This window comes from Mesoplodon bidens, assembly GCF_964165515.1.
Source record: "Mesoplodon bidens genome assembly, chromosome: 17".
NCBI lineage: Eukaryota > Metazoa > Chordata > Mammalia > Artiodactyla > Ziphiidae > Mesoplodon > Mesoplodon bidens.
In genome coordinates this window covers 11,293,663-11,318,454 of record NC_138174.1, presented here as the reverse complement: position 1 = coordinate 11,318,454, position 24,792 = coordinate 11,293,663, and the positions used below count along the sequence as shown (strand labels likewise).

The window sequence follows — 24,792 nt, the reverse complement described above, 5'->3', positions numbered from 1 at the left end:
GCAAGGAAAATGGATTCTCCTCAAGAGCCTCCAAAAAGGCATGCAGCCTTGAGGATGTTTTGATTTTAGCCTGGTGAAATCCATGTAAGACTTCTGATCTACAGAACTATAAAATAATATATTTGTGTTGTTTTAGGCCAGTAAGTCTGTGGTAATTTGTTATGGCAGCAATGGAACACTAATATAACACTCCTCTGCTTAGTTTAAAAACCAGATCCTTAGCATAGTTTACAAGCCCTACATGATTTGGTTCCTGCTTACCTGTCTAAATTCATGGAATGCTTCCCTTTCACTCAATTCTTATGTTCCACCCACATATGTTCCCAAAATATGCCAAGGAATTTCTCTGAATATGTGGCTACCTTTTCAGAAATGTGCTTCCACTATCCCCATTCTTTTTCCCAAACTAACTGACTTCATTGTTTGGTTCAAAGCTTAAATATCACTTCTATAAGGCCTTTCCCAACCCCCAAATTAAATTAGCTTTCTTCTTTTGTACTTTCTCATAATAATCTGTAATTTTATTTCTTAGAATGCAACATAGCTTGCAATTATATATTTAAGTGTGTGGTTTCTAAAAGTCTATCTTCCTCACTAGAATGTTAGCTTCATAAACATAGGGACTTTGTGATCACTATTATGTATCTCCAGTACCTAGTATGTAATAGGAAACCATTCATTTATTCAGCAAATACATAATGAATGAATCATAAGGTAAGTTGGAAAAAAGATCAAATTAGAAGATGAAAGAAAAAAGAGAGGAGGGAGGCTTTTGTTGGTACCCTTACTAATACTGAAAACAGACATTTATTTTAAAGAGTCGAAGTTTTAAAAAAATATTTGTTAGGGATAACTGAGCATGATTTTCAGCTATAAATAAGATAAAATATATAGGATATTTGACATCAGTATTCAATAAGAATTCTATATATACTAATGACAGTGTAGAGTACTTGTAAAATAAATTATAATGCACCCATATAATGAATTACGAGTCCATTAAAAATGACTCCAAAAGCAAGATAAAATAACAAATGTGCAAGCTGAAAATCATAGTGTTTGATTATATGAATGTAGCAATTTATTTAATAAATGTTAGCTTTATTTCTAAGTATGCAATAAATAAAAACTGAGTGGTAAAAAAATTATTGGCATATCTTTCAGTGCTCCCTTAATATATATTTCTAAGAGTAAAATTAGTAGAACAAGGATCACGGATATTTTTATTCTATGTAAAATGCACATATTTATATTCTCACCCTTCAAAATTTTGCCAAATTTGAAAATTATGGTACAGTTTTGTTTCAATATAAATGTATTTGATTATGAGTAGATTTAAATAAATTTCCCTTATTTGTACTTACATTGCCTATCTCTTATTAACTTGTTCAGCTGTTTTTTACATTTTTCCATTACTGTGATATATTCTTTTAATTGATCTGTAAGAGTTCTTTATTTATTAAGGATTAACTTTTATCACATAAATGTAAATTTTTTCCTGTTTGCATTTTTTCTTGTAATTTTGTTAACATTTTCAGACATGCAGATAAATAAAACTTAGTCATATCTTTACAACTTCAGTCTTTGATGTTATGATTTAAAACATCTTTTCTTATATTATATAAATATTAATTTTAATTTTCTTGAATTATGTTCAGTTTCCTTTTTCGCTTTAAATTTTAATACATGTGGAATTTATTTAGCATGTTATATGAAATAAGGATATAAATTTATTTTTTTCAATTGGCTACCCCATTTGGTAATACCATTTGCCAAATAATACTTCCTCTTCCGTTTGATTAGAAGTTATATTTATTATATATGAAATACTTATACAAATTCCTACCTATTTGTAGACTGTTTATGCCATATGTCTATTCTCGTATAAGTGGCACAATATCTTAATTATTTTATTTTCTGTGAACATAATTCTTTTCCCTGACAATAAATTGTTAGAGGAAAACTAATACAACATATTTATTTGTAAGTTCACCTAAATATTAACATTCTTCTTTTGAAACCTAATGTGGAAAATTAACATAAAGCTTCTATAGCTTCTAGCACAAGCTATGAATAAAAATTTCTTTTCTCTGTTTTAAGTATGTTTATTAATGAAATACATTTTATGGCTACCATCAATATTCAGCTTTTTAAAAATTATTTAGCTTTCTCAATAACTTATCCATTTACTTAACAAATATTTACTGTATGTACTTCCAAGTGCCATGCTAGATATTAAGAATTACCTTCTTCAAGCACACATTCTAATAGACAAACAAATAAATAAATTGTATAAGTGCAAGAAGGGAAATAAAGAGGATGCCATGATAAGAAAATAAGGTGGTTGTGGGGTGGAAGCTCCTTAGCTATAGTAGTCAGGGAAAGCCTCTGTGAGGAGGTGACCTTTAACCAGACACCTGAAGGATAAGTACTCTCCAGTCATACAAAAAATAGGGAGAAGAGAGAGCCAAAAACTAGGAACAAAATACAAAGATCACGAGGCAGGAAAGTGCTTGGCATGATTAAAGAACTAAAAGGTAGTTTCATTGTAGTGAGCAAATGCAAGAACCACATGAGATTAAGTTAGGAAGGTAGCGATATTTTACTCTAAATGTTATGAGAAATTTTTATGTCAAAAAGAGACATAATCTCATTTATATTTTAAAATAAACTGCAGCAACTATAAAAAAATCAAATAAAGACCAGCAAGACAAGAGGCGAGGAAACCACTTTGGAGACGACTGTAGTAATCCAGATAAGTTAGAACTAGAGTAGTCTTGCCACTATAAGTTAAGACATTTTAACTGTTTTGAAAACTATAGGAATCCCTTAGAAATTTTTAGAAAGAAAAATTATTATATTTGTTATATTATGGAATATTATATGAATGTATTATATTAAATATAAATTACATTTCATTACTTTATTATTTTATATAATAATGTTATTTTAAAACTTGTCATCAGTAACAGACTAAATCAGCGGTCCCCAACCAAGAGCTAATTCAGAGTTTTTTAAAAGGCTCAATAATGAGGTGAAAAAAGGCAGTAAAGTGTGAAGGAGTTCAAGAGTAGTACAGATCAGTCTTCTCAAAACAGAAAATAAAAGCATAAAAGCTTGTATTATTTGACTCCATAGACATAAAATTAAATTTCAATGAATATAATCAGAACAAAGGTAAATTGGGAAAAAAAATACAAAAACTATCCATGTTGTTGACTGAAAGTGTGGGTATAGGTGATCAATCTAGACAAATATTACTGTACTTGTAACTTTTTTCAGTATACATCATAAATAAACAAAAAGTTTTAAGAGCGATTCCCCAAAAGAAATGCCTATATAAACATTTTGAACAAATACTGGGAATATAAATATTTAAAGTTTATAATGTGATGAACTTTTGCTTGTTAACTTATCTAATCCAAGTAGAACTGGCAATACTACTACTCATGGGAATAACATACAGCTAGCCTATTTTTGTTTTATTTTAATAACACGCAGAGTGGAGAAAGCCGTGTCACAGAGTTATGTTGATAGAATGAGAACTCAGAGAGCTCAGAACATGTATTCATTTTATACTTTTACCCAAAATGAAACTAGAAATGCTGTATCTTCAAAATATACCCGCAATGTTCATCAATACTCATTTCCAATAATTTATCCCATACAGTTATAATCAAACATAAATTATATTTCAATGAAAGAAATAGATTCCAGATCCATAAATTTTGTATATACGAATGTCCTTTTAATGTAAAATAAAATACAAGACATTCTATCAAATACATAAAATGATAGGAGATAACTTTTCAAGATGAGCAAAATCAAGATCATTCTTAAGACAGATATTTCATTGATAATAACTATTATATAATAAATAATATTATTAAAATAACTTTTATTAAATTATGCAAGATGTCATAGAAACTGTACTTACAACATTCTAACTTTTATTTTTGTTCTTTCATCTTTTCTGACACTAAAAATACATGTTGCAATCCTTTCCTGCTTGGAAGTACTAAGTTCATTTAACACAGTTTATATGTCTGACAAAGAGGCCAGTTCTACTAATTTTTAAAGAGTGGGATGAAACTGGTTTCTTATCCTGTAAAAACACTAAGAATTGACTTTGTATTTCCAACATCATCAACAGAACTTTTCCTCTCAATAACCACTGCATGACAGCACGCAGTAACAGTTACTTACTATCACGTACCATATTATCATATAATTAAAAGAATAGAAAATTTACCACATCGGCCTTAAAGTAATTCAAAATTTTATTATACCACTAAGACCATTATGCAGTTCAGCTAAAATTGTTTCATAGTAAACTTTTCTTGATAAAGAAAGCAGTGCATAGATATTCTGATGCAGGCTCCTTAATCAGGTTAACTACTCCAGAGTATATTCTAGTCACTGCAGTTAACCTTTTGGAACACACTTCTACACAAAACAAATTCCAGATGACACTCCAATCTAATCTAATCTAATTTAGTCTAATCCTTCTTAGTTTATACAACTCAGAGTTAGATGCCTTTGTAAGCAATAAAGCTGAAAAGAATTTTTCCTTTATTTCATCATTATGTCCAAAGTTTGCACGTTTATGAAAAATATCTGTCCATTCATCAAGTTGTAATAAGAAATACTTTGCTGCTTTATTTGTTCTATAAGTTGTTCTTCCATATCATTAGCCAATGTATGAAGTACACGGAACGGTGGTATCATCTGGAGCTCAAGGCCCTCTCTAAAATTACTCCAGTTATTGGCAGAATTCAGTCCCTTGCTGGGAAGTGCTCTCAGCTCCTACAAGGTGACCTCAGGTCTTTGTTGCATGGTCACCTCCATCTCAGCAATGAAAAACTTCCTTTATTTCGGATCCCTCTTACACTTTGAGGCTCTCTCATTTCCTCTTCCAAATCAGCCAGAGAAAACTCTCTGCCTTTACAGGGTTCATGTGTTTAGGTCAGAGCTACCTGTATAAATCACCTTTTCTTAAAAGCAACTGTGCTAAAAAAATGTGAATCAAGTATCAAAGGAGAAAAAGAAAAAAGACAAGACTAAAAGACACACAAAGCAATGAACCAACCGTTGAGTAGTTACAATGGATTGAATAATGTTCCCCCCAAATTCATGTCCCCCAAAACCTGTGAATATGACCTTATTTGGAAATAGGGTCTTTGCAGATATAATCAAGTGAAAATAAGGTCAAACTGGATTAGAGTGGGGCCCATGTCCAATATGACTCATATTCTTACAAAAAGAAGGAAATCTGGACACAGGCACAGAGAGAAGATGGTCATGTGAAGATGGAGACAGAGACTGGAGTTGATGCTCACACAAGCCAAGGACAGCTGAGGATTGCCAGCACCCACCATAAGCTAGGAAGAAACAAGGAAGGATCCTCCCGTAGAGCCCTCAGGGAGAGCATGGCCCTGCTGACACTTTGATTTTGGACTTCTAGCCTCAAAAACTATGAGAGAATACATTTCTGTTTTAAGCAAAAAAAAAAAAAAAGCAACTGTGCTAACATATATAACGTAACCCTGTCACAAGAGTAAAATCTATCATATTCACTGTCCCAGGAATTATGCAGGTTGTGTACATGGGAAAATCCTGGGTGGGGGGCATAGTTTGGCTCACCTTTGTTCTGCACAGACTAATCTCATGTTAATCTTACCCAGAGACATCATTTTGACTATTTTATTTTTCATCTCTAAGACTGCAAATTGGTTTTTTTATGAAAATCTTCCATTTTTCTTCACATTATGTTCACTTTTTCCTTTAAATTGAAAAACATCTTGAACATATGTATAATAGATGTTGGAATGCCCTTATCTGACGATTCTGCTATATCTATCCTTTCTATCCTTTCTGAATCTGTTTCTATCGACTGATTTTTTTCTTCTGCTTATGCATCACATTTTCTTGCTTCTTTGCACATTTAATGATTTTTTATTAGATGCTTAATGTTGAATTTTACATTATTTGGTGAAGATATTTTTTGTATTCCTTTAAAAAGAGTTGGAATTTTGTTCTGACAGAAAATTAAATAACTTATCAGTTTGATGCTTTCGAGGCTTGTTTTTTTTTTTTTTTTTTTTTTTTTTTGCGGTACGTGGGCCTCTCACTGTTGTGGCCTCTCCCGTTGCGGAGCACAGGCTCCGGACACGCAGGCTCAGCAGCCATGGCTCACAGGCCCAGCCGCTCCGCGGCATGTGGGATCTTCCTGGACCGGGGCACGAACCCGTGTCCCCTGCATCGGCAGGCGGACTCTCAACCACTGCACCACCAGGGAAGCCCGAGGCTTGTTTTTTTTCAACTTTTTTGTTGTCATTACACAGTAGCCTTCATTTTAGGGCTAATTTAGTCCCACTAATAAGACATGACTCTTCTGCAATCTCCAGTGAATGCCACCACTGTGCATATTATTGTACATATAATTAGGCAGCCTTAATTTGCAGATGATACTTAAAGAAATATAATGGAATATAAATATAAAAACTATATTTTGCTCTCAATAGCCAGGTATAAATACAACGTATTATATCTTCTTGAAACCTGAGGTGTATGATTGTTTATAAACAATTAGATTATGGATGGTTATTGTATAACAATTGATGAAATTTAAGAATATCCAAATAGGTCAGGAGATGAGGTTAATATTACCTTTGTAAAATGAGTGGGCAAAGCTCTGCTCAGGAATTAACTTGGCAAGGAATCCATGGTTCAAACTTGGATGAGGGATAGATGGTATGACCACAACTGTGGAGAAAATTATGGAATCAAATTTGAGCCAGCATGTAACAACCTGCAACATGGTCCACTGAAGATCCAAGACAGTTCTATATCACTACAACATGCAAACAGTACTAGTAATAAAGACCACGTCTCTGGAGGAAGGAAAGAAGTTATGTATTAAGAGAAAGGAAATAATATACTCGTTAAGTAGAGTAATTTTAGCAACATACACAGAGACATACAAACAGAAGAAAATCAGAACTGGAAGGTTCATTAAAATATTGCTTGCTTTATACATATATGACTGTTATGCATGTATTAAAAATGAAGAAAGAGTTGATTAACATATAGAGTCTCAGGGTTTTAAATGGTCAAAAGACATAAACTGCAATGGTAGGATAACATTTAATTTGAAGAATAAAGTTAAAAGTATACTACAAAGAAATATCACGTTTACATACTAGAAATAAATACAGCATGCAACAGCAAAGAATTACAGTTAAATATAATCTGTATTTCCACAACAGCGATAAAAAGTAAATGAGATATGATATGAATATGGAAAACAAAATGCAGAGATTTGACCACTAATTTCTACTCACTTTAAAAAATATTCATTTAATTTGTACATCATATGCATTTATTTAGGAAAGATAATTTCTATTACAAATTAATCCAGTGGTACATGAAATAACCACCAGGTTACTAAGGTCACACTGCAAACAACAGAGAAACAACCTTGATGTAAACACCCAGCAAGAAATGCAATTGATAAAAGGCTCCCCATGATATTAAAATATTAGTTGCCAGAAAATGTGTTTATCATTTCCAAGCAGAGTAGATAAAGCTGATAATGCACGAACTCCTACAACATGAGCATCTTCTATAGATGAGAAAGACAACATGATCCAAAATGGTTCACTGATGTCTAGAATTCTTTGATTTTAGTTGAAGCAACTTTGGTATAAAGTTTAGAATGTATGTTTGTTTATTATAAATCTCTGACAGAATATTTAGATACTGAAATAACTATACACAATGAAAGAAAGAAAGAAAGAAAGAAAAAGAAAGAAAGAAAGAAAGGGATGCTATCTTTGAACTTGGGTATAAAGATTTACATTTTGGCTTATTGTTGATATTGAACTACTATATAAGGACCTCCTACTTTCATATGTTTATAAAGTTTAAAATTATACATTTAAAATATATGAGTTATTTGCATATTAAACAGGAGTACAAATGATTTGTATTAATAAATAGAAAAATTAAAACCAAAACTCCCTGATAAAATGAGAATATAGGAAATATTCTACATTTTTGTGTAATTAAAGAATATTAAATTGGCATTTATATACCACCTACTTATAAATACTTGAGGTGATTATGAATAGAACCAGTTTAAATCTAGATGTAAAATGAAATAAAGAGGAGATAAATGATGATGAAAATTCAAATAAGTAGACAAATATTAAGTACCTGTGCTTGTTGGTGAATTTATTTCTTGTCTGATGTTTCTACCTGGTTGGCTTCCAGTTCTTGCAGTCTCTCGCTGGGGTTCTAAAATGTCACGATACTTGGAAACCATCAGAACCGAAATGAAGTAAACAACAGCTAGAGCTAAGAACTGTGCCTGCTTGCTATCATCCTGCATAAAATGAAAAGGCAGTGTTGACACTCAAACTTTTAAAGTATAAGTTCTTAGAGTACAAGAAACTATTGTTGTTTCATCTTCTTTATGGAGGCAAAATATGACATTTAACTTTTACTAAAACTTGCTAAGTATATACTGTTATTTAATAAGTATCATCTAAGTACAGATTAAAAATTCCATAAATATATCATCTGATTTACAGGTTGGAACGTAATTTCAAAAAATGAGAATGTTAAGATTTTGCTGAATATGCCACAAAATTTTATTCTTTGTCCTCTCCACTACTAGTATCTACTACTTCCATAACAACGGAGAATGCATATTTATAAGATATGCAGATAGCACAAGCTTGAAAAGAATAATTTAACATCTGAATAAAAAAAGACAAGAGTTTCAAATATACTTTCAAGTAACTGAAAAAAAATTAACAGAATAAAATTACAATTAGAATACATATGCAATTTTAACATACCACTACCTGAGCAGGAAACAATATGAGTAAAATAGGGGAGGTATAAAAGTGGGGGAGCATAAAGCATGAATTTTTTACAAGTTCAATATGAGCTAAAAGTGTGATATGGCAGCTTAAGAAAAAGTTAACACAATGTTTGACACATAAACAGATAAAAAGAAGTAACAGCACCACTATTCTCCTCTGGAAAAATGAGGTCATTTTTCCAGTGTAGAATTGGGAGCCAATATTTGAGGCTCCCAATTTCAAAAGCTCAATGACAAAATGAAATTTTTCCAGAGGAGAGTAGCAACGTGGTAAAAGGTCTGAAAAGGACTGACCAAGTTAGGATAAAGAGATAATAGTTTTAAAAAAGCAGATTGCTGTCTAGTAGAGAAGATAACTTTAAAATAAGTATGCTTTGCAAAAATATAAAGAGCCACATAACCTTGAGAACTCTATCCAAAAAGCCGAGATAATCATCGTATACGGAAAAATTGTTAATGGGCAAATCTAAATGACCTCTAATACTATTTCCAGATTAGACTATATCTAAGTAATCATATATAGATGGTTATTAAGCCTTTTTTCTAAGCTAGGTTAAAAGTGATACTCAAGCCAAAATTGCAAGTAATTACCTTGGCCCATAGATAACAGAGAAATAACGAAAACAAACATGCTTTAAAGTCTAGTAACTCCATAAACAGGCACTTTACATTACTACTTCATTTAGGCACAATGTGAGCAAGATTCAAAATTTATGTGCATTTGTTAGGAAAAAAAGACAATGAGAAATATTTATTGATGATTTAATACTATGAAACAGAATTAGTGCAGGTAATGCAGAAAATGACCAAACTAGATTAAATTTGTTCTGAAATATTATAAATATAGTATTTCATACTCTGTGGGTAACAGACAGCTTTTATATATATAATTTTTCCTTAAAGACCTAATTTTTTATCTCATGTGGTTTTGAAATTAAGGCAACTAAAAATGACTATTGATTCGTAAAAATTTCAAAAGTTAAGTAGAAATATTACTATAATTTCTACAATTGACTGTAAAATATAGCAATTGTAAAACACTTCCAAATTTTGCAGATTATTTAAAATGAAAATAAAAGTGTACCTTAGAATTTACAAAATATGGTGGTAAAAAAGAGAGTGCTTTGCAAAGATCTACCTTGGGATTCTGACGCTACCTCACACTAGCTGTGTAATCTTAATGTTTTTGAGTCTTAGCTTTCTCTTAACCTTTTACTGAAAGCTGAGGTAATGTATACTAAGTGTCTGATACACAGTATAAACTCAATGAACACAAATTATGTTACCTCCATGATGTTTGGAAGGTACACCTGGGAACACTAATTCCCTTCCTTCAGGAAGAAAGCTAATAAGCACCACTGTTGTGTTATCCAGTATAGTTACAAAACATCTATAGATACTAGAAAAATTATGATAATCCACCACAATAACCTGATTCAGAATTTACTAACAATCTAAATGCAATGTCACACTTAACATAAACCCCTTCTATGTTAGGTTCGAATGGGTCTCTTGGAGATGAAGACATATTCCATGTTTAAATCATCTGTCATTAAAAAAAAAATTCTTTCCACAACATGTTTTTTTTCAGGATGAATAATTCGCATTTCTAAATGGTTAAACTGTCAGTGAGTAATTTTTTTCCCAAGTCCAAATTCAAGTCCAGGTTATAGAGTTTCTCACAGCATGATTTTTATACTATTATATGTTTTATCTCCTATTTTTAAAAATTCCTTTATTTTTTATTAACTACAAAAGCAATACAGATTTACTACAGAAAATATGAAAATACAAAAAAGTACAAAATAAAAACTGTTTACCTAGAGATAATCACTGGTAGCACTTGGGTACTTTTTTCCAGACTTTTTAAAAAAAGGTGAACATGTGCATGTATGTACACTTGGCATACAAATGTAATATTTGCATAGTATAAGTATTTTGCATACTGCTGCTTTCCCTTAAAATATATCATGAGCATTTTACATGTCACTAAGTTTCCCTCAAAAATATGATGTTAATAGCTGCACAGTTTCTTGTTAAATGAATATACTATGATTTATTAAGCTCTGTATTGGATATTTATAATGTCAATTTTCCTGAAGGCAACTCTGATGAGCACATGGGCTTAAATAGCTTGAGGAGAACCACTGGGTAATAGCATCAATATTTATAAGAGTTTTAACACATGTTGGTAAAGAGCTTTCCAAAAAGTTTATTCAACTTCTATTCCTACCAGTGATAAGTCATAGAGCATGTTTCAATGCATCCTTGTAATGACAAGTACTATTATTTAAATTTTTTAGTTTATTTAATGGTAAAATATTTATCTCACTCTTGTTTTAAATTTGCATTTCTTTGACTACTGGTTATACTGACTTTTAAATCATACGTTTGTTACCTTATTTTCATATTTTATATCCATTGCCTATTTTTCTGTTGGTATGGTTGTAATTTTCTTAGTGATTTATAAGCACTGATATATATTAAAGAGTGAGAATTTTTCTATCATATATTCCTACCATGCAGTATTATGCTGTATGACTTAAATATATATCTATATATATATATATATATATATAATTTTATTTATTTATTTATTTATTTATGGCTGTGTTGGCTCTTCGTTTCTGTGCGAGGGCTTTCTCCAGTTGCGGCAAGTGGGGGCCAGTCGTCATCGCGGTGCGCGGGCCTCTCATTATCACGGCCTCTCTTGTTGCGGAGCACAAGCTCCAGACGCGCAGGTTCAGTAGTTGTGGCTCACGGGCCTAGTTGCTCCGCGGCATGTGGGATCCTCCCGGACCGGGGCACGAACCTATGTCCCCTGCATCAGCAGGTGGACTCTCAACCACTGCGCCACCAGGGAAGCCCCACTTAAATATATTTTAACCACTTTCTCAAGTACAAAGTACTTTATCCAATTTATTATTAAATGTAAATTTAAAACATAAACTTCCTTCTATGTTTCATAAATCATCAATTAAAATAAGAAAAATAGAATCCAAAATGGCTGATAAATAGCAACTAAGGAGTACTGCCAATATTGTGTCTGCTGTGAAATGCTGTGTATGTTTCTACACAATTTGTGGAAAGGCCAATCTTATCTATCCTTACTTTGAATAAGTGATCATATAATTGGAGGGTTCCATGAAACCGTTTCCTTAAGCTATCTTTTCAATAAGCTTTATTAAGCAAACTTTCTAACTCATATTCCCATTGATATCTATATTTTAAAATGCAGATTCTTATCTCAAAAGTAATTGCCCCCCAAATGTAACTGCCAATAACACCTTAATGAATTAATCCCTTTTATCCATAATACAAGGAACATTGATATTAGCAAAATATTCAGTACCTAGAGATGGAGCAAGGAATACTAAAAGACAGGAGTAGGTGATTCAAGATAAAGTCAACTATAATTTTCAAAGTTATCCCTATTCTTAGTATCCACACAAAAATTAAATAAAAATTTAACATCGTTAAAAAAATAACATATCAATAAGCTTTCAGATAAAGCTAAGCTCGTCCATTTTACAAACAGAAGCATGTTATATACCTACAATCCCTGACACTAGAACATTTAGTTTTAATATGCAGCTTTCTTATAAAATTTAAATTATTTTACATGAATGACAGTGGAAAGTTTTTTCCTGGGAAATCAAGTAGGCATAACTTACCACATCCCGAAAGACAACTGCACGAAGGCGATTGATATCAACATCCTGAAGAAGTCTATCGGGATCCTTAATCGGAGAGAGGTTACCTGGAACATTCTCTAGTGGAGTCTTAAAAAAAAAAGAGAGAGAATTGTGAAAAAATAGTATAATACAGAAACTTATATAGCAGTATAATTTCTAATGTCTTTAATTTAGTCATTAAACTGGCCACATTCTTTGCCTCCTCTCTTCATTGAACAACATTTATTGACAACAATATGCTATTACAAGGCACTTTTTCTGTTCTCTTCTACTCTTGTCATGGTTTCGCTTACTAGTGTTCTTATTCTTTATCAGCATAGCTACCGCTATAGACAAAGAAAGGCTAGAAGATTATGGCATAAAAATATTAATCTTATACTCTGGGATCAAATCTCTGCTGTGTGACCTCAAGCTTGTTAGTAAATTTTTCTGAGCCTCACATTCCCTACCTCTAGTTAGTAAGTCTCTTTAAGTCATCATGTTCATTTATCCGTCATGCTTTTATAATGTATGAAATTATTACGTTACATTATTACATGAGATTTCATATGTGAAAGCATTTCATGATCTACAAAATGTTAGAAAGGTGAGCAAAAAAAACACTTTAGTCGGGCGTTAATATTAAAGCTGAAAGACATTAAAGGTCATTACCACCAAAATCCTTTTTATAGCTGAAGACACAAAAAGCCACACATTTTAGGTAACATGTCACATAGCAAACTTGCAAGACAGCAAAGATCCCTGAAACTCAATCTAGTACTTCTTCACTTACAAAATATGTTAAGAATTGTGTGGATTAAATTAGATAATATATGTAAAGTACCAAATACAATTCCTGCATATAAAGTAACCTGTTACTCTAACTAATTAATAACAAATAAGTCTCCTTCTGTTTCTCTGTAAACCTCAATTATTCTATTTCACTCTTAAGACGACTGACTCCTTTGCAGCACAGAATAGTGAAAATGTATGGTATTTGAAGGTTGATAATTATTCAGCTTCCATTAGAATTCCAAGACTAACCAGCCATATAACCTTAGGTGAGATACTTAACCTCTCAGAACCTCAGCTTTAATATGTAAAAATAGGCTAATAATCTTTATCAGAGAATGATGAAAGAAATAATATACTATTCATAGCATAGATGAAAACTTCGTATATATTTTAATTTATATACTATTTTACAGTTTACAAAGTACTTCTATGTCCATAATCTAATTCGAGACAGTTTTATAGGAAAAGCTTGTATTACTGCTCCTTTTTAGAAAGAATAAAAAATGAAGTGCAAAGAAACCATGTGGCTAATACAAGTTCACTCAGGTTAGTAACACACCAAAATTAACTAAGGTTTACTTACTCAAGTGCCACATTAAAAATGAATAAAAATAGGGGAAAAAAACCCAACTCTCTCCATTGATTCTCTATTCTGAAACGTGTTTTCTTACCAAGTCAACTTTTCCCTAATATTTCTATATCCAACATTTATAATCCATCTTTCATTGCCAAGGTTCTTGCTAGAGAGACACTGACTAGCTCAACTAAATTACTATGGATTTCCCTCTCATTGAGCTTTTTTGTCCATATTCTACCATCAGTGTACTACTTGGCTTGACAGGCTTGAAATGTTCCCTATTATCTTCTGAATTAAGTACAGACACTTTTAAGATCTAAGCTCTCAAAAATACTAACTTATTTATTCATTTCATGATATATATATTGAATGGCTAACTCCTAGAGAGAGTAAGGAAATTAGTATTAATTGAATGTTTACTGCATTTCTGGAATTACTAAGTACTTTAACGCATTATTGCATTTTATTTAATTCATACAAACACCTTATACATTAAGATAGATAGATAGATAGATAGATAGATATATACATATATACATATTCATTTTAAAGACTGGAAAACTGTCTTCCAGTCTTTAAAATGAAAAACTGAGGCACAAGAGACTAAGGAATGTGTCTTGGTTCATAAAACCAGTAAGTGGTAGACCCAGGATACAAACTCAGAACTGTTTGATTCTAGAGTTTGTGCTGTGCGATATACATAAGGTAATTACAAAGATGTATAAGATACAAACATGCCCTCAAGTAACATACAGTCTCCTGTGCCTACACAAATAACATGAAGCATGACTGCTGATGTGTTTCTATTTAATTTTCTAAGCAATGAAGAGCTTTGTGGAGACTTGTCAGCAATAAAATAATATATGGTCTAATTATTTTAGGAATGTGTCTCTAACAGTAGTGAAAAAGAAAGATGCTACACTACAGATAGACTAAATGTGTGGCTGTTCTGCCTGAAAACTGCAGAAGTTTGAAGCCACAGAACTTTTTAAATGAATTAAACTTTTACTTCATGCCTTCATTTATTGAGCCTTCATTGTTTCAGTATCAAACATCTAATTACAAGTACCGTGAGTGACAAGAGACATGCCAGGTTTTATGAAAATATCAAACAGAAGAACTTCCCCTAGACTGGGTTGGCAGTGAAGGTATTAGAAAACATTTTCCTCAGAGAGTTGAACTTAAGCTAAAGCCAAGAGTGGAACAGAGTCACTGGGGTGAAAAATGAGGATGGACATTTCAAGAAAGGGGAAGCTATGTGGAAGTCTAAACATTAAAACAAATTCTGATGAACTGCATGAAGTCTACAGTGTGACTAAAATAAAATAGTAATAAATAAAAAAGATAAAATAGTAAAAGCAAGGGTAAGGGATTCCAAGTTGTAGCTGAAGTAAGCAACAGTCAAGCATGCAGGACCTAAAAGTCACGTTACTCAAAGTCTGAAGTGATGCAAATGGTCAGTTGAACATACAATAAACAGAGCTAATTTAGAATGAGAATCACTGCTGCATTCCAAAAAAAATACTGTACACCATTCAGTCACTTCATGGGCATTCAATATATTTTTGTTGACTATCATGGGAATTCTATTACCAAAAGCATATCCATTTAAAAAGCACATTATTCATATGCTGAACTCTGTGAAAATATATGTAACTATTAAAAATAGTAATAATTAAGAGCTTTTCAGTGCTATGAACTGATATAATCCTTATAAGAACCCTAGGAGGTAGAAATTATTAGTATCTTCATTGAGTAACCAAAAATTACCAGTCTCAGAGAGGTTAAGTCATCTTGATAATACAATTCTGAAGAAGAGAAGCCAGGACCAGAGCCTCCATCTGCCTGATTATCAAGCAATACCATGTCACTTTGTTCTCATGAACTTAAAAAAAAAAATTTTAAGGTACATTGTATTTAACATAGAAAATGTTTAATTACCTTGGAAGCTGCTGTGGCAGTCACACCTTGGGGAGCTTCTTGAGGTTTACTGCTTGCATGTGGAGGTTTGTTCCCCCTGTCTCTCTGTCTCTGCCGACATTCTAAACAGTTTCTCACAGCAACACAGCAAACTATTTTAAAAAATGAAAGCATATTATTGATGTAAATTGCTGACTTGGACGTGTTTTAAAAAACTGCTTGGTTCTATTTTTTCTTTCTTTCTTTCCAGTTTCTCCATCCCATTATTATTCTTAAAATCAACCAGATCAATAAATATTGTTTTAAATTAGGAAACACAGTAATAAAAAGTATACATAAAACATTCATGTAGTTAAAAAATAAAAAACAAATTACCCATAAACTTCCAAACAGCTGAAGAAACAGAATACTACAGGGTCTTTGAAGCTCCCAATATACCCTTCCTTATTCTATCCCCTTCCAACCTTCAAAATTCTTAAATTTATGGATCAATAGAAAATTTTTAAAAATGTATTCATATTTTATGATTTTTTAAATAATAATTCTTCTGCCCTTAAGTTGACTATCTTGGTGACTATACAGAGCACAGCTCCCCATTTCAGGCAATAACAGGGTATATCCATATAGTCAAGCCTCACAAGTCCCAATATCTACCTATTTTCATGGTGCAAACATCACCTTTGTCAACAAGCATTCAATAAGTACATTCTGTCTATTCACTTACTTATTTTAAGAAGCAGTAAAGCATAGTAATAAACAGTACAGATTTTGGAATCAGGCCACCTAAGTTTGAATCCTGGCTCTGACACTTATGGGCTGTGTGATCTTGGGCCAGCTGCTTAAACTATCTGTGCCTCAGTCTCCTCATGGTAAAATGAGTATAAACACAGTAACTTCCTTAGAGGACTGTTATGAGGATTAACTGAATCAATATATGAAAAGTGCTTAGAACAGTAAACAGCACATACATATAATTGTTTGCTTCATTATTATTCACTTATAAAACTTTCCTGTGGATGATTAAAAAACAAATCTGCTAAGAATTATCAGGATAAAAATGAAATCAGCAGTAAAGCTTTGGAATATATTCAGAAATAAAAGTTCAGAATAACCAAATAAATGCAGTTTTCAAGATATCCAGGCATTTAAAAAAAATTTCTCTTTCTAACAAAGTTCAATCTGTAAGCTATTGTTAAACATCAATGGAAATGTCCATGATGGCCCACAGTAATTATTCCACACCTCTTGGCTGACAGAGAGATTTCCATGTGGTCACTCTTTCCCTTATAATGGAGATGAAATGACTCCTCTCAGGAAAATACAAAAATACAAAACAACATTAAAAAGTACATTTATTCCACCATTCTTAAATCAAGTTCTTATTCCGTCCTTGGATTAGAAACAACTTCTCCCCTGCAACTATATATATATATGGATTTTTACATAACTTTTAAAATTATGGATAAAAAGAATACATATCAAGAACGTCCTCCCTATCAAATACCGTACTTTCTCATGTCCTCCCTGTTCACACTTTAAGGCAAGTGTGAAAATAGTAGCCATTTTGGTCTGAAAACAGTAGTTGTCTGGTCCCCTGTAAAAACTAAATAATATAAATAATTTTTCCCTTTAAAAAAGGTGAGAGATGTAAGAATGATTCCTGCCTAAGGAGCTGGTCTAAATTTACTAAGAGTTTTCAGGACTAAATTTTATTTTATTTTATTTTATTTTATTTATTTTATTTTATTTTATTTTTTTTTATACAGCAGGTTCTTACTAGTTATCTATTTGATACACATTAGTGTATATATGTCAACCCCATTCTCCCAATTCATCCCACCATCACCACTCCCACCCAGCTTTCCCCACTTTGTGTCCATACTTTTGTTCTCTACATCTGTGTCTCTGTTTCTGCCTTGTAAACCGGTTCATCTGTACAATTTTTCTAGATTCCACATATATGCGTTAATATATTCGTTTTTCTCTTTCTGACTTCCTTGTCTAATGTAACATTCTTTATTTTAAAGTCTATTTTATCTAATATGAGTTTTGCTACTCCAGCTTGTGATTTCCATTTGCATGGAATACCTTTTTCATTCCCCTCACTTTCAGTCTGAATGTGTCCCTAGGTCTGAAGTGGGTGTCTTATAGACAGCATATATATGGGTCTTGTTTTTGTATCCATTCAGCAAGCCTGTGTCTTTTGGTTGGAGCATTTAATCCATTCACATTTAAGGTAATTATCGATATGTATGTTCCTATTACCATTTTCTTGTTTTGGGTTTGTTTTTGTAGGTCCTTTTCTTCTCTTGTGTTTCCCACCTAGAGAAGTTCCTTTAGCATTTGTTGTAGAGCTGGTTTGGTGGTGCTGAATTCTCTTAGCTTTTGCTTGTCTGTAAAGCTTTTGATTTCTCCATCAAATCTGAATGAGATCCTTGCCATGTAGAGTAATCTTGGTTGTTGCTTCTTCCCTTTCATCACTTTAAATATATCATGCCACTCCCTTCTGGCTTGTAGAGTTTCTGCTGAGAAATCAGCAGTTAACCTTATGGGAGTTCCCTTGTATGTTGTCATTTTTCCCTTGTTGCTTTTAATAATTTTTCTTTGTCTTTAATTTTTGTCAGTTTGATTACTATTTGTCTTGGCATGTTTCTCCTTGGGTTTATCCTGCCTGGGACTCTCTGCGCTTCCTGGACTTGGGTGGCTATTTCCTTTCCCATGTTAGGGAAGTTTTCAACTATAATCTCTTCAAATATTTTCTCAGGTCCTTTTTCGCTGTCTTCTCCTTCTGGGGCCCCTATAATGTGAATGTTGGTGTGTTTAATGTTGTCCCAGAGGTCTCTTAGGCTGTCTTCATTTCTTTTCATTCTTTTTTCTTTATTCTGTTCCATGGCAATGAATTCCACCATTCGGTCTTCCAGGTCATTTATCCGTTCTTCTGCCTCAGTTATTCTGCTATTGATTCCTTCTAGTGTATTTTTCATTTCAGTTATTGTATTGTTTGTCTCCGTTTGCTTGTTCCTTAATTCTTCTAGGTGTTTGTTCTTTAATTCTTCTAGGTCTTTGTTAAACATTTCTTGCATCTTCTCGATGTTTGCCTCCATTCTTTTTCTGAGGTCCTGGATCATCTTCATTATCATTATTCTGAATTCTTTTTCTGGAAGGTTGCTTATCTCCACTTCATTTAGTTGTTTTTCTGGGGTTTTATCTTGTTCCTTCATCTGGTACATAGTCCTCTGCCTTTTCATTTTGTCTATCTTTTTGTGAATGTGGTTTTCGTTGCACAGGCTGCAGGATTGTAGCACTTATTCTCACTCTTGCTGTCTGCCCTCTGGTGGATGAGATTATCTCTAAATTTTATTTGTAACACAAGATTGCGGCAAAAAAAATCATAGGTATAGTAATGTTTATTAGTGTTAATGTTTATTAGTGTTATTAGGTACACTAATGTTTATTAATGTTAACTGTGCATTCTGAGAAACAGTGAGATTGGCATGGTCAACTTTATCCTTTAGCATTATGTATATAAAACTAGTCGTTGGTTTTCTGATACATTTGTGGGCCCAGGACAACTACCCTCTGTATTAGTTTACCAAAAATAAGGATTCATAAATAGATTTACATTAAAATCACTTCAGTGAAAAAGGTTATTGTCCAACTGATTCTGAAACAACTCAAAATATATTTGACTTTATTTCAAATTAGAATCCATTAAAGATCAATTCCATGAAATCTCCAATGTGAAGATACTATAATTTTTTAATTTAGTAATTCTGAAGAATTACAAAATAATCTCTACATTACATAATCATCAAATTGTATCATTAATACTTTACGTATCACAGACTATCAAAAAGTTATCTGTAATTATTTAACATGCACCATTATTCTTAACAGACTTACCTAGCCTTAGGCACTGTCGCATTAAACCACCAGAAGACATGTTTTTTTCAGCTTCAATCTCACTAAAATTTAGAGAGCTGGCAAATACAAGTACATCAACCATAGCCATCAATCGACTGAGGAAAGTTACTGCTGTCTCAGCTGACATGCCTTGTGTCACTTCAATATTTTCCAATTCCGTCTTTAAAAAAGTAGAAGATTTAAATCTTGCTTAAAATTTGGAAATATAATACATGTACATACAATACTGCAGGTTAACAGCAGTTTAGTTATTCTGTAAACAAAACAAGTTATAAAGCATAAACTAATTCCATATATCACAAGAGCTAGTTATCAAATTTAATTAGCTTACCTATGAATTATCTTTAAATAAAGGAAAAATCTATTTTTAAAATCAATGTTAGATTTCAATATCATTACTTATAAACACTACATTCCAAACTAAAGATCATTTCATAAAGATATTTAGAAGTAATCACATGTATATATTTATACTAGTTTTGTTCTATTTTGTTAGTTAACAAAGACATAAAACTCATATTTCTTTCCTAAAATCCTCATTCTCATTTATAAAAATATATGTGCTAATTTTTCTTTCCTATAAATGTATGATGAGCAATAGGAAAGATATGTGGCGCTTTCATTTGACATCAAAGGGAGACAACTGTCAAATTATGACACTTTCTTATCCATTTTGGAATAAAGTGAAACCACTAGGTATCTTGTATGAACAATAAAAATCTAGGGTAAAAATACTCAAGATCATTAATTCCTCTACTGATATTAATTGTGACACTAGCAATAAGAAGAATCAGTAGCATTCTATACTGGTGAAGCTGTACTTTCACTACACTATTGTCTATGATAAAATATAATTTCCTGCTTTGAAAGGGAATGGTACAAAGCATTGTGTTTCGTAAGATGTATAACTCTATTTTGTAAGCAATAGCAACATCTCTTATTTTATTTTTATTGTGCATTACATAACATTTTAAGTATTTTGCTTCATTATGACTAGACCTCATTTTCTCAGTGCCTCAAAATCAGGGAAAGTAAGGAATGCTTTATAAACAAAAAGTACTACTGTTTAAATTTTCTGAAAATGGGCACACTAGCCATATGGATTAACCTTACTTCTGCACCAAATGAAAAATTCAACTACAAGTTATGCATATATCATAGGTACCTGCTCCTATTTAATGCTCCATTTGACATTATTTATACCCATCATTCTACCTAGACATATCCCTACTCACATTAACATGGAAATGTCAGCAGGAAACACTGATTAAAAAACGACCTCTTAAACACTTCTTGTGTACAACATGGGTAAGAAAAGAGAGTTGGCTACTGCAAGCACTTTTATATAACTAAACGATTATAAATGGAGTATAAAATGTAACAACCTTTCTCCCTTCTATTTAACATCAAAATAGAGTTAAAATCATTGTCTCTAAGAGGAGCTTGGAAATAGACAAAAATTTTTTTTTCAATTGTTGATTTACAACATTATGCCAATTCAGTATCCATGACCTAAAGAAATGATTAATTCATTACTTGGAATTTTTAAATAAAGATTCCTCATTTGCTAGCACTTCACTGATATACAGCATCATTTCATAGCATGAATTAAAAATCGGTGACCACAACACAATTGTTTATAATAAAAGTTTAAAAATTAATTTTATATAAAACCTCCTTTTAAAATATCAGTTATCAATATAAGTGTTTTATAATGGAATGGAAGATTTGGCCATTGCTTAGGTCCATTAAGCATTCTGAAAACTTTTCAAAGTATTAGAATTTTAGGATATCTATAGATGTATTCTCAAAGAAATTCATCATTTTGAATTACTAAAATTACGGGAACTCTAACTCATTTTATTAGTTAATGATCTTATTTTGAAGTATTTTGCGGTGTACAAGGCTTAAGCTTCAAAGTGTTTTCATTTTTAAATGAGTAAATTATAAACAGAAATTATAAACAGAATTATTAATCATCCATGAAATTTGTCAAACTGTTATTTTTGACTAAACAAAACAAAATTTTAAACTAAAAAGCATTCTTGGGCTTCCCTGGTGGCGCAGTGGTTGAGAGTCCGCCTGCCGATGCAGGGGACACGGGTTCGTGACCCGGTCCGGGAAGATCCCACATGCCGCAGAGCGGGCCCGTGAGCCATGGCCGCTGAGCCTGCGCGTCCGGAGCCTGTGCTCCATAACGGGAGAGGCCACAACAGTGAAAGGCCCACATACCGCAAAAGAAAAAAAAAAGCATTCTTAACCAATAACCTAAAAGGGAGTTCTTACTAATTCTATATAATAGTAATTTATAAATATGATGAAATGTTATATAAACATCATAGCATAGGTTTAAAAATAAAGATCACCCACATATGATTATTATTAAATCTTAACATATATTCCAACCAATTTCCTTTCTTTGGAACCAGTTAAAATCTGACTGTACATATGACTGAAATATTATTGTCTTCATTATATTCTGATAGTTTAGTCTAAAGATTAGTGTGAATAATAAAATAGTAATTCATCAGTGCACTGAGAAAATAATCCTTCTAATGAATCTTTTAAATATACCAAAGATATGCCTAATGTTAGATGGTATGGAAACTCAAAATATAACCAAGTCAAAAATTTCATAAATAAGCAAAAATAAAATTTAAAACTGAAAACCTGAAAATTACTGAAGTAATACTAACCTTAGAACCCTGGACATGCATTAGACAAAACAGACAACAGATCAAAAAAGTACAAGAAAAGCAAATTATTAAAATTAAATGAAAATACAATGTAAAATTGAGACACAAAATAATATATTAAAAATTATATTTGATTATTTTATTAAAAGCAAAACTTCTCAGAAGAGATATTCATTTTATAAATTACATATAATTAAGATTAAATATCAAATAGACTTCTAATTTTTTCATTAGAGTAACTGCCCAAATAATATATATGTAAATATAGTTCATATATTAGAAATGATGCATACTCTATTTTTCAAAATAAGTTATCTTTTCCTAGAAGATGACCAAGGAAACATTTTAATAACTAAACTAACATAAAGTCTCTGTAAAAGCCCTAGCTCACTACCAGTTTAAGCAGAAATGACTTAGGAAAATAAATTGTACCAACCTCCTAGAATTTTCATTAAGGAATCATGCTATTTTGTTTCCTAAAATATTTGGAGCCCTTCCTATAGAACAAAATCCCCAATAATTAATAACATAATAAAATATTTGAGTGATTCTAACTTAAAAACCACTTTCCCTTGCTAGAAAAGAACTTACTGATACACTAAATGAGGTCGCATATGAACTAATGCATAGATTTTGTACTAAGTTTCAGAGTATTATTAAGAATTATATTCAGTATATTAAAATTTTTTGGATAGAATTAAGCTTTATAATAAAAGTCAACAACTATTCTTATTCTTTGATTTCTGACATTATACGTGAGCATAAATTTCAAAATAAACTATTTTCAAGTAGTATAGGAGAACATATAAAAGCACCCTGAGAATACTAAAATATAATCAGTGTTATGATATAAACAAAACACAAAGAAAATTAGTAGTTTTTCTAAATCTATTAGCTACATTTTCTAATAATGGTAAGAAAATATAAATTAAAATTAAGTCCTTGTCATCATTTTTTGACATAAAAAGTTCCTCTTCTTTCTCAGGATTATGAAACTATTAGGAAAGCCAGAAATATCAGTCTCTATTATTTTTCTATCAACAGAGAAAATGAAACCATACGTGACACTGAATGAAATTCTAAACATTCAGTGTTCTGGATGGTTGACCAAAATGGTCAACTTAAAATCATTAAGTGGTTATGCAATTTGTAGTTGATCCATGTTCTTTGTTTATCTTCATTTTTTCCTACAATTCCTTGCTTCCATTCATGACCAACTTGAACAATGTATAGAAAATAAATGAGAGGATGCAACTGACTAGTCATAGAAACATTAACTTCAAAACCTCAACAACAGTAACAAAAATAATGCTCCTTCCCCAAATCAAAGACTGGTCAACCTACATACGAAGAGTTCTATTTCTTTCCCCTGACTACTTAAGTTAAAACTATCGGTCTAATTTAGAGACTTGAAACTATGTAATTTATTTTCTATGATACATAAGATTTTAAATAATCTAGGTAAAACTGAAACTCCAATAAAGTCCTGCTTCTTCAATGAATATTAAGTTTGAGGTGGCATTATAACACAAATATTTGTATATCTATACTCTTTTTCCTTAAAGTTTCCACTGAAATATTTCCGTACAAGTAAGATAAAATAGCTCAAATTTTCTCATGTGATGGTACTGCAACAGCAATACACAAATGTCATCCTTAGTATGGATTACTGTATTCATATAAGGTCCCAGGGCAGAAAATAAACCACCACTATGCCAATGCCATGGAGAGAACAGACAAGACTATACCATTTTAGTTTTTTGCCATCAAAATGGATCATCCATAGTAACTAACTTGATTCAAATATCCTATTTTAAATTTCAGAATTCTGAGTGTGACAGGCTTACTCTATAAATGGGAAGATCATTCCATCATGATACAATTCTGAATAAAAAGTTCCAAAGGGAAGTAAAGGAGGGAAACATTCAGTAAGAGTCATCTCCATCTAGTGACATTACCTAACTTAATTTTCACAAACTCCCTGTGGGATAAGTAAAATTAACACCACTAAAATGAAGAAATTAAGGTTGACATCATTTCTAGTAAGTGGTAGAACCCAGGTTAAAATACACACTTATCCTATGCTAAAACCCATATGCCTTCAGTTAAATCATAACTTCAAGAAAAATCATGTTTGAGTCTCACTGATCATTGGGAAACAAAAGTTTGCTTTCGATGAAAATGAGCAAATTATCTGAGATCCACACTTATACTGAGAAATGGAAAAGACGTTTTCCTGGGTTGAGTTTTTAATAGAAATTATAAAGAATACTTAGCATTCTACTTACCTACTCAAAATTAAATACAATTTCAACA

At 31.8% G+C, this 24,792-nt stretch overlaps 1 protein-coding gene across 4 annotated transcripts in view; it reads right to left on the bottom strand.

Annotated features, from left to right (window-relative positions):
* The window catches only part of NBEA (neurobeachin), a 613,622-nt gene that overhangs the window by 405,707 nt on the left and 183,123 nt on the right, over positions 1-24,792 (bottom strand). For all 4 annotated transcript variants that reach the window (XM_081214387.1, XM_081214388.1, XM_081214389.1 and 1 more), the window contains 5 exons: positions 19,760-19,940; positions 15,878-16,008; positions 12,565-12,672; positions 8,218-8,386; positions 6,670-6,765 (listed from right to left, as the gene is read on the bottom strand). In XM_081214387.1, the coding sequence (XP_081070513.1) occupies positions 6,670-6,765; positions 8,218-8,386; positions 12,565-12,672; positions 15,878-16,008; positions 19,760-19,940 (685 nt within the window). The remainder of the gene's footprint in view (positions 1-6,669; positions 6,766-8,217; positions 8,387-12,564; positions 12,673-15,877; positions 16,009-19,759; positions 19,941-24,792) is intronic.